General features: G+C 33.7%; 1 protein-coding gene across 1 annotated transcript; it reads left to right on the top strand.

Annotated features, from left to right (window-relative positions):
- Positions 1-9,919: 9,919 nt before the first annotated feature.
- Positions 9,920-10,858, top strand: LOC114088094 (olfactory receptor 6C2-like). The gene has a single exon (XM_071609171.1). It carries the CDS (start codon positions 9,920-9,922, stop codon positions 10,856-10,858), a length of 939 nt encoding a protein of 312 aa, XP_071465272.1.
- The last annotated feature ends 397 nt before the right edge of the window (positions 10,859-11,255 follow it).

Genomic DNA, 11,255 nt, shown 5'->3' with positions numbered 1-11,255 from the left:
CCCATAGCACAAAAGTTAATAACTAGAATCAACAAATGGGACTTACTCAAACTAAAAAGTTTTTTCTCAGCAAAAGAAACAATAAGAGAGTTAAATAGGGAGCCTACACCCTGGGAACAAATCTTTACTCCTCACACTTCAGATAGAGCCCTAATATCCAGAGTATACAAAGAACTCAAAAAATTAGACAATAAGAAAACAAACAACCCAATCAACAAATGGGCCAAGGACCTGAACAGACACTTCTCAGAGGAGGACATACAATCAATCAACAAGTACATGAAAAAATGCTCAACATCTCTAGCTGTCAGAGAAATGCAAATCAAAACCACCCTAAGATACCATCTCACTCCAGTAAGATTGGCAGCCATTAGGAAGTCAAACAACAACAAGTGCTGGCGAGGATGTGGGGAAAAGTGTACACTTGTACATTGCTGGTGGGACTGCAGATTGGTGCAGCCAATTTGGAAAGCAGTATGGAGATTTCTTGGAAAGCTGGGAATGGAGCCACCATTTGACCCAGCTATTCCCCTTCTTGGTCTATTCCCTAAAGACCTAAAAAGAGCATGCTACAGGGACACTGCTACATCGATGTTCATAGCAGCACAGTTCACATTAGCAAGACTGTGGAACCAACCTAGATGCCCTTCAATAGACGAATGGATAAAAAAAATGTGGCATTTATACACAATGGAGTATTACTCTGAATTAAAAAATGACAAAATCATAGAATTTACAGGGAAATGGATGGCATTAGAGCAGATTATGCTAAGTGAAGCTAGCCAATCCCTAAAAAACAAATGCCAAATGTCTTCTTTGATATAAGGAGAGTAACTAAGAACAGTGTAGGGACGAAGAACAGGAGAAGAAGATTAACATTTAACAGGGATGAGAGGTGGGAGGGAAAGGGAGAGAGAAGGAAAATTGCATGGTAATGGAAGGAGACCCTCAGGGTTATACAGTGGAGGAGGTAGAGAGAGAGGAGGGGAGGGGAGGGGAGAGGTGGGGAGGGGGGAGGGTGGAGGATGGGAAAGGCAGTGGAGCACAACAGACACTAGTATGGCAATTTGTAAATCAATGGATGTGTAACTGATGTGATTCTGCAATCTGTATATGGGGTGAAGGTGGGAGTTCATAACCCACTTGAATCAAAGTGTGGAATATGATATGTCAAGAAATTTGTAATGTTTTGAACAACCCACAATAAAAAATTAAAAAAAAAAATAAAAGAATGCTTGAACAACTGAAATTGTAAACACAGCATATCAAAAACCAATGTTCTACAACAGAAGCACTACTAAAAATAAAGCTCATATCAATCAATATATTCTCCAAAAATGGTAATACCTTACATAAAGAACCTGCCTGTGCATATCAGGGAACTAGAAACATAAGAACAAACAAAATTCAAAATTAGTAAAAGTAAAGAAATAATGATCTAAGTCAAAATGAGTGAAATAGAGAATTTAAAAAATAACACAAAAGACTTCCTGTTTGGTCCTTCAAAAAGATAAAGAATATTGACAGTTCCCTAGCAAGACTAACAAAAAGAGAATATTCAAACAAAATCAGAGAGGAAAATGAAATTATTAAAATTGGAACTGAAGAAATACAGAGAAACATTAAAGATTAATATGAACAAGTATACCAAAAAAATTGATAATCTAGAAGAAAGTAAAACAAACCCCTGGAAACATACACCTTGTCAATATTTAATCATGAAGAAATAGAAAAACTGAACAGGCCAACAGTGAATAATGAGGTTGAAACAGTAAATAAAATCTCCCATCACAGAAAAATACAGGACTAGATGGCTTCACTATGAAGTTCTACCAATTATGTAAGAAATGTTAATTCCATTGTTTACGTGACTCCATAAAAGTTAAGAGGATGAATTTCTTGCAAATTTATTCTACGATGGTAGCATTAATTTCCCTTATACCAAAACCAGACAATGATACAACAACAACAAAAAAGCTACAGCCTGATGTCCTTAAAGAACATAAATGCAACAATTTTCAACAAAAACTAGCAAATGACTAAATCCAATGACATATTAAAAAGATTATTGACCATCTTTTAAAAAATATTTATTTTTTAGTTATAGACGGACACAATATCTTTAGTTTATATTTATGTGGTGCTGAGGATCGAACCCAGTGCCTCATGTATGCTAGGAGAGCGCTCAACCTCTTAACCCCAGCCTCGTTATGCACCATTCTTAAGTGGGAATCATGCCAGGAATGCAAGGATGGTTCAAAATATGCAAATCATTAAACAAGATAGCCAGCATCAACAAAATGAATGACAAAAACATATGATTACATTAATAGATGTAGAACATGCATTTGATAACAAACTCAACAACCCTTTATGATGAAAACAGAACACATTAAATATAAAACTAAGGTATATATAATAAGAAAACAGTTGTAACCACACTGAATGGAGAAAAGCTGAAAGCTTTCTTGCTAACATCTGGAACAAGAATGTCATTTCCACCACTTTCATTTTAGCAAGAACAATCAGGCAAAAGAAAGAAATAAAGAGCATCTAAGTTGGTAAAGAGGAAGTCATATTGTCATTGTTTGTAAGGAAGTATGTTCTTATGTACAGAAAATCCACAAAACTCCACTAAAAAGCTATTGGAGCTAAAATTAATTTGGCAAAATTGAATGATACAAAGCCAACATACAAAACTCACTAGTATTTCTGTGCACTAATGGCCTATCATGTGAATTAGAATTCAAGAGAGATTATTCAACCATAAAAGTAATGATATCATATGCCACAAGATGGATATAACTAGAGAACAATATGCAAAATAAAATAAGTCATATGCAAATAGACAAATATAATGTATTCTTTCTCATATGTGAATGTTAAAAAAAAAGTTAAGTTGATCAGATTGTATAATAATGATTACTAGAACTGGGAATAGGGAAGATAATGGAGTAAGAAAAGTGGTACCCAAGTACAAAGTAAAAATACTTGCTACTCAAGTACACAGAAAATATTCTATAAAACAGGGATACTGTAGTTTACAATAACTTATTTTATATTTTATGAATAACTAGAAGAAATAAGGTGGAAATTTCCAAACACAAAGTCATAGACAGAAGCATTGTTTGCATATAGAACAAATAATGTCCACCTTACACATGTTCTCCTGTTTTCAGATGTAAATTCTGATTTAAAAAAATGATTATTTTTATAATATCTCTGTATACATAGTGATTTTTGTCAATTAGAATTTTCACATGTACCAGATACTTTATCAAATATTTTATCATGGTAGATTCAATAAAATGTTTTATTAACAGACATAATTATATTCTTAGAAAGTATAATGGGCAGTTGAATCAGACTTTGGCTGGTCCCCCACCCCACCCCACCCCCATTAAGAGGAGCACCTTTCCTGTAACTTGTTCCTAATCACTATCTTATTGTCTCAAAGAAGGTGTTTTGGCTGCTGCCTATTTTAGTTGCTTTACCAAAGCTAATTACACAGAAGATTCAGTAAATGACGTTTGAACCTCAACACTAAGGATACTTAACTATTAATTCAAGTAATCTCAATGTGCTTCTCAGAGACATAGAAGAAAATATAAATATCATTATTTGAGGAGTAAAAATATTAACTGCCAGCTCATAAAGATCAGAAAACCACTTTTCTCAACCCAAAGAAAATTAATTTTTTTTCCTCCCTCTAGAATTTTCTTACCAGCATGATGGAGAGCAAAGAAAATGCTTCTAATATTCAAAGTAAGAAAGAGTTTCTAAAGATATAAACATACTCTGTTAAAATGGGAAACTAGAAAAACGCAAGACTCTCCAAAACATTCCTAGAGAGCAATTAAAGTGATTGCCAGGATAAAACACATCTTCCTTAACACCATGCAGTTAAACCCACTAGGAGCTGCCATCCAAAATAATAAAAAATTATCAAGAGTAAGTAATCTAAGGCAGACATGAAAACTACTTTCATTTTTGAGAGATAAGGGAAAGAAATATTTGTTGGTGTATTTTCCTGTAATTTTGTTAAGCTTCTATTTAACTCTTTAATATGGAATATTGTAATGACCATGTTTTTAAATTTTTCAACAGAGTCTTAAATACACTATTGTCTTGATCAGGCATATTTAAGCATCTATCTGTAGTCACTGATCCAGCAATTTGTAGTTATCCATGCTGCATAATTTAAAAGACACTCTGAGGTGTGCTTTCCAAATCCTTGGGAAATGTACCACAAAGAATATTACATTGCTGAAAATTTCAACAGTTTCTAAATTGGAAATATATTATTTTATTATGAAAAATTTAAGTAGAAATAATCTAATAAATCCTATTATTTTAATGAAATTGTCCCCTCAATAGCAAAGTGAGACAAATTACTCTCTATTGAAGAACATTTACTTGCTCAATATTTACTGCACAAGATTATCAAAGCATGCAGAGCCTTGCCATACACACCACATGGGATTTTCTAAGGCAAATGGCCATAGAAAGGAAGAAGTCACTTTTCCAGACCCAAGGGACTCATGTTGTTTGCAGGAATTTTTAAAAAGCAAACTGAGTTTTAAAAAAATCCTAAAACAAACTGCTATCTCCTGGGGAAATATACTTTCATTCAATGATAGGGAAATACACAAAGCCCAAGAGACCATGTTTTCAGATGGTACATATGTTAAATGCTAGCATTATAAATAATCGATGCTGGCTGACTAGGGGCAGTTATTACTTCATTAACAGAAGCACAGTCTGTTCCTCTATATGAAGACTACACGTAATGATCAGACATTACATCAACAAAAGAAAGCCTGTAATGCAGGTAAAAGAACTCTATTAATATTTTAGTCATCCTTCATTTGTGTCTAAATTATAATGCAAATATATAAATTAAGTGATGGTTTATGGCATAAGGAACAGCAATGATGGGGTGTGTAGATGACAATGTCAGTGATTAACACTAAACTTTAATTGCCTTGGTGATTCTCAAACTTTAATATGCATATGAAACTCTTAATAATTGTACTGCAATTATTCTAGCTTCTAATTTCTCCACTAGCATCTAACCTCACTCCCTGTCTTTCTAGTGAAAATTTATTATCTAATTCCCCCAAATTTCTATATTTGTGAAAATATCTTTGATAATTCTAATTCAAAAGATAAAAGTAATATTACAGAATATGATGCTGAGAGTTTTAGTACAACTTAATCAGTTTCAAGATGTGGAACAATGGTAGATGCTAGATGGGATAGATTTATTTGAACTAACTTGCTTTGTGTTTGCCAACAGTCACGTGCAATCAATTCCTGAGGGAATTAATAAGAGGGAGGGGAATGAAAGAATCCAAAGCACTTCATTCTTTGGAAAGACTAGGACCAAGACAATGTCAGAGTGGAGCACTCTGTGGAGTAAATACATCATCATTATACCTAACAAGTCTGGCAAAAGGAACTGGGAGTTTGAAAGCTATGTGTGGAGAATTGATGTTATAAAATGAACATTACCTTAGTCACAGCTTTCCCTATCCTGCATTGGTGGAATGATTTCTGAGAGGATGAAACCAAAAAACTTGGAGAAATTAAAAGAGTTTATTTTTATGCAAAAGGAGAAGATATATTTACACCTACTCAAAAAAAATGTGAAGAGAAAAATGAAAATGATATTGCATTTCTGAGGTGAAAAATAGATGAAATTTAGAGTTTGGGTAAAGGACTATATGAAAGGCTTTAAAAGCACAAAAGGAAAACTATCTTGTCAAATAATTAATGAGACAATTTTTTACTTTAAGATCTCTAGACTTATTTATCTTCCATACTGAAATTTTATGGCAACAGAACAGCTCTCCTTTTCCCCTTCCTCTGCTCCTGGCAATCACCCCTCTAACTCTCTTTGAATCTGAGTATGTTAGATACTTCATGTAAGAGGAGTCACACAATATTTGTCTTCTGTAAGTCATTTCACTTTGATAATGTCACCGGGTTATTCATGTTGTTACTTATTGCAGGATTTCCTTTTTTTTAAAGTTGGATAATATTCCGTTTTGTGCATGTGTGTGTGTGTGTGTGTATGTGTGTGTGTGCGTGCACACGTATGCATCACATTTTCTTTTAGTCCGTTTATCTGTGGATGGACATCTTAATTGTTTCTGTAACTTTGCTATTTTTAGCTGTAAAGAACACAGTATTGCAGACTTTTCTTTGGGATATTTATTTCTATTTTTCTGGAAATATGACAAAAAGTGGAAATACTAGATCAGACAGTCATTCTATTGCCTGTTTTCTGAGGAAACTTCTTAACATTTTCTATAGTAAATATACAAGGTTACATTTCCACCAAAAGTATGCAGAACCCAATTTCTCCACATCCTCATGAAAACATATTTTTATTGTTGTTAATAGATGGATGTAAGGTGACATCTCATTGTAGTTTACAACTTAATATTAGTTGTTAGAAAGCTGAGTAGTCAGAAGTACATTTTTACTGTAAGAATCCAAACACCTGAGATTTCCAGTGTAACAAAGATTGTAAGCTGTGGTCACACCTCCTGGAGGATAGCAAAATTACCAGAAAAGAGAAGTTTTTAAAAACTTGAACTTTTCCTGCCCACTCAGTCTTTACGTCATCTTGTACCTGGTTCCCACTCATTGCAGAAGAGAGATCTACTGCTATTACATAATTGTGTTCCTTACCTTGAAAGTGCTGGATCCTAAGAGATTTATAATTCCCTACCATTTAGGTGAATTTATGGATGAGAAGAATGGAGAAAAGAGGAGGAATCCTGGCAAGGCAAGGAAAAGTCAAATAACAGATCCTCAGACTGTGACTATTCCTGGCCATAGAAATTTGATGGCACTATTTTTCCCTTTACAAAAGGTAGGTTTATTTATTTACCTCTTTGGCAATCTTCACCTTTTCTCTAGAAACACTACTGCTGAAGATGATTATGGAAAATACAAAGAACTGAATAGCTAAATGAACATTTTAGTATGGATATAAATGAAAGTAGAATTAATACTATTAATATGAAAAGACGTTCACACTAATAACATTCTGGTTATATCAGCAAATGTACTTGGAGTATCTGTATGAGAAAACACATTTTGGGATATAGATAGAAAATAAAATAAAAAAAATACCTGGATTACAATCACAAGATTTAACAATAATTCTAATCTTCTAGACATCACAAAGTAAACCTTTTAGATATAAGTATCATCGAAACATTCTCTATTTTTTGAAAGATTAAAATACAAGTTAAAATACATAAAGGTACATTAAACCATTTCTTCAAAAATTATTAAACATGTGTTATGTATCATGCACTCTTTTTGTAGCTAAAAAGGCTATAACAGAGAAAGAACAAATTTCCTGTTCTTAGAGTATATTTTCTCTCAATCCTAAACATCTGATATCCTTGAGAATATTTGGATATTCCTGAGCTTCTTGAAGGTACCTGTTTATATTATCCATGTGGATCATGGTTGATTTTAGAAAGACAATACAAAGTCTCTCTTAGGAGATTAAATCTTTAGACATGTAGTAGGTGGTTTCAGATATATATATATCACAGTGTGGAACGATTACAGTTCCAAGAAATGATATATGGGAAGCAATTATGTTAAAAAGGGCAAACCTTAACTACGTGCCTAACAAGGAGGAAGAAATCAGGAAAGAAGTTACTGGAAATAAGAAAGCAAACAGCAGCTGCAGACAGGGAATTAGTTATTAAGGGTAAAGGAAGAAGTAGATCAAGCCTGGGAAAAACTCTGTAGAGTGTAGAGCTGGGCCTATTCAGGCCTTTGTTTTAAGAAGTATTCAAAATAAAAGAGTAGTTTGAAGTGTATATGTAAATATGGATTTTGAATCAAATGACCAGAATAAGTATTAGGGAGTATATAGCCAGGATATAGACAATGCTGCTTTGTTTCATCTGTAAGTTTACTATATAAGCCAAATATAAGAAAATTTAACAGCATATAAAATATTGTTTCTACTTTAGAGAAATTTACAGAAATATACAGGAGATAGCTAGGGAAGAGGCTCAATAGTAGAGTACAGGCTTGGCATGTGTGGGTACTAGGTTTGATCCCCAGCACCACATTAAAAAAAAAAAAAAAAAAACCTAAAAATAAACAAAAAAGTTATTGTGTCCATCTACAAGTAAATTTATTTTAAAAAATTACAGGAGAAATATAATTACAGTGCAAAGCATAATACAATGTGATATATTCCATGACTGAATAAACAGCAGATCCTTAGGAGTACAATTTCATGTGTTTTGAGTTCATGAATAAAGATTTTTTGAAAGAACTGATACCTACAGGGATCCATGAAGGACTAATAGGCATTAACCAAAATGATAGCCTGTGCAGAGGAGAAAGCATGTAGAAAATATGAAGAATTTCAAGTAGTCAGTATTAGTGGAACTCAAGCCCTAAGGAAGACAGGTAAGAAAATGAGAAGTGTTGAAGTGAGAAAATCAAAGAAGCTACTTTCCATAAAGAGACTTGCAGGTTAAGTAAAAAAATAATTCTTTCTATATCAAAAAGTAGTTAACACTGGTAGAAGATAAGGCAAATCTTTTAGTGCATATGGTAATTGAGATGTGGACACACAAATTGTAATGTTTAGAGCATCTATAGGCTTGGTAACCATGGAGGGTCCTGGAAACAATACAGTGCAGTCACCCAGGAATGACCTATATGCTATATCCTATAGATCTCATCTTTGGAGTACATCATATGAATGTAAAAGCAAATGAATTGATAAAATCACTCATGGAAAGCATAGTAAAAGAAGAATAACAAACAGAATATAAGAAGTGAGATGTCTGAAAGTAGAATATTGGGGAGCACCAATATTTCACACGTGAATAGAGAAAAGTGAAGAGTAAAAAGAGACACTAAAAATAGCAATATAAAGCTAGAAGGAAAATGAGAATAAAAGCATGGAACCCATTTAAAGAATGACTAATCTTTGCTTTTTTGATGCTGTGGTAATTTTAGGCAAGATAAAAACTAAAATGTGCCATTACCTTCAACAAATATGAAGTCTTTGGAGTGTTAGGAAATCTATAGGGAGTTGCAAGTGAAAGTCCCAACAGAGCTAATTAAGACTTCAATGGGATGAAGAAGAACTGAGGAGAAACTTGTATGTTTTCAAATGAGTTTAAAACATCATGCAATAACACACAGCCTAGAAGGCTATATTCTGTGATATTAAATATATACATTAACATCTGAAACTTTGAGAGAAAGAGGGACAACAGTCAAGTAAATAAGCATGAATGTATGCATAAGAAAGCACTCTTTTTTAATATCTTGTACATAACACTTTCTCACAGTATAAGTCAAATAGTTCTACAGCCAACCATCCATAGGTTCTACAATTTCCACTTTAAGGAATCCTGTTGTTGTTTTTATCACTTGTTTGTTTTTCAAGAAAAATGTATCTTACCTTTATAACAATCCCAAGATAGAACAAGAGAATTCATGCTCTTAGTTACATGGATAGGCCGGGTATTCAGGGTTTTCTTGGACAAAGAACTATTAGCCTCCCATGAAATGACATCTTTTTCTTACCCTTCTGGAAATCCAGTCCATCTAATGATTTTTATGTGACCAATAAACTACATTTATAAATTCTAAAGGGAACAAACAATCAAAGAAAAAGTTGGATTGTTCTACAAAAACATGAACCCTTAAGGAAACTTCCACTAGTCACCACAGAAAATTCAGGATTGCTATTGAAATAATAAAAATATTAAGTATGATGTAAAAGGAGAAGAAAAATATAGGCTGGTTTGCTTGACTTCTATATGCACACCTTTCTGTTGTAGAATTTGAATATGTTTCTCTTTATGATATCTTGGTTTTTATATAAGGATTAGGTAAATATCAATGTACAATGATGAGGAACCACACAGCAATAACCACTTTCATCCTCCTGGGACTGACTGATGACCCAAAACTGCAAGTTCTGCTTTTTATCTTTCTGTTGCTCACCTACATGTTAAGTGTAACAGGGAACCTGACTATTATCACCCTCACACTGGTGGATCCCCATCTGAAGACACCTATGTACTTCTTCCTCAGAAACTTTTCCTTCCTAGAAATTTCATTTACTACTGTCTGTATCCCTCGATTCCTGTATAGTTTATCAACTGGAGACAATACTGTTACCTACAATGCTTGTGTAAGTCAAGTATTTTTTGTTTTTCTCTTTGGAGCAACAGAATTTTTTCTCCTGGCAGCCATGTCCTATGATCGGTATGTGGCCATCTGTAAACCCCTTCATTATATGACCATCATGAACAACAGAGTGTGCACCATATTAGTCCTCTCCTGCTGGGTAGCTGGCTTGATGATTATTGTCTCACCCCTAAGTGTAGGTCTGCAGCTTGAATTCTGTGATTCTAATGTCATTGATCATTTCAGTTGTGATGCAAGTCCCCTCCTAAGGATCTCCTGCTCAGACACATGGATATTAGAACAGATGGTTATAATTGTGGCTGTATTTGCCCTCATCATCACCTTAGTTTTTGTGCTTCTGTCCTACACATACATCATCACGACCATTCTGAGATTCCCCTCTGTTCAGCAAAGGAAAAAGGCCTTTTCCACCTGCTCATCCCACATGATTGTGCTTTCCATCACCTATGGCAGCTGCATCTTCATCTATATCAAGCCATCAGCAAAAGAAGAGGTGGCCATGAATAAAGGAATTTCAGTTCTCAACACTTCTATAGCGCCCTTGCTGAACCCTTTCATTTACACCTTGAGAAACAAGCAAGTAAAACATGCTTTTAATGACTCCATAAAGAAGATTGTGTTTCTCTCAAAGAAGTAGAAGTTTTGATGAATAAGTAAAATAAAACATTCTGTAATTCTTTTAGTACTGCTTCTAAGTTGCTTCATCATTGCCTTTCTATATTTCAATCAGATTCGCCTTCTCAATGACATTTAATATTTCATCTTGATCTCATCTTTATTAAACTCTTTATTATTTCAAATCAAATTCATGCATTGTGTTTCCCATCACTGTGAAACTGAAATATACAATTTCCAAGGTGTTAAGTTTTTCTCATTTCTTAGCTAGGGAAGTGAAGAAAATAACATCACTCTAGGGAAGGAAATACAATATTTAAAATTGTACAAATTATCTTTGAGTTAAATTAAATGGCAATAGTGCCAGTCAGTGTCTTCCTGTAATACCAGTTACAAAATGAATAACACAAATGCAACAA

Source organism: Marmota flaviventris, chromosome 3 (genome assembly GCF_047511675.1).
Source record: "Marmota flaviventris isolate mMarFla1 chromosome 3, mMarFla1.hap1, whole genome shotgun sequence".
Lineage (NCBI taxonomy): Eukaryota > Metazoa > Chordata > Mammalia > Rodentia > Sciuridae > Marmota > Marmota flaviventris.
This window is presented reverse-complemented; position numbering and strand designations above follow the sequence as displayed.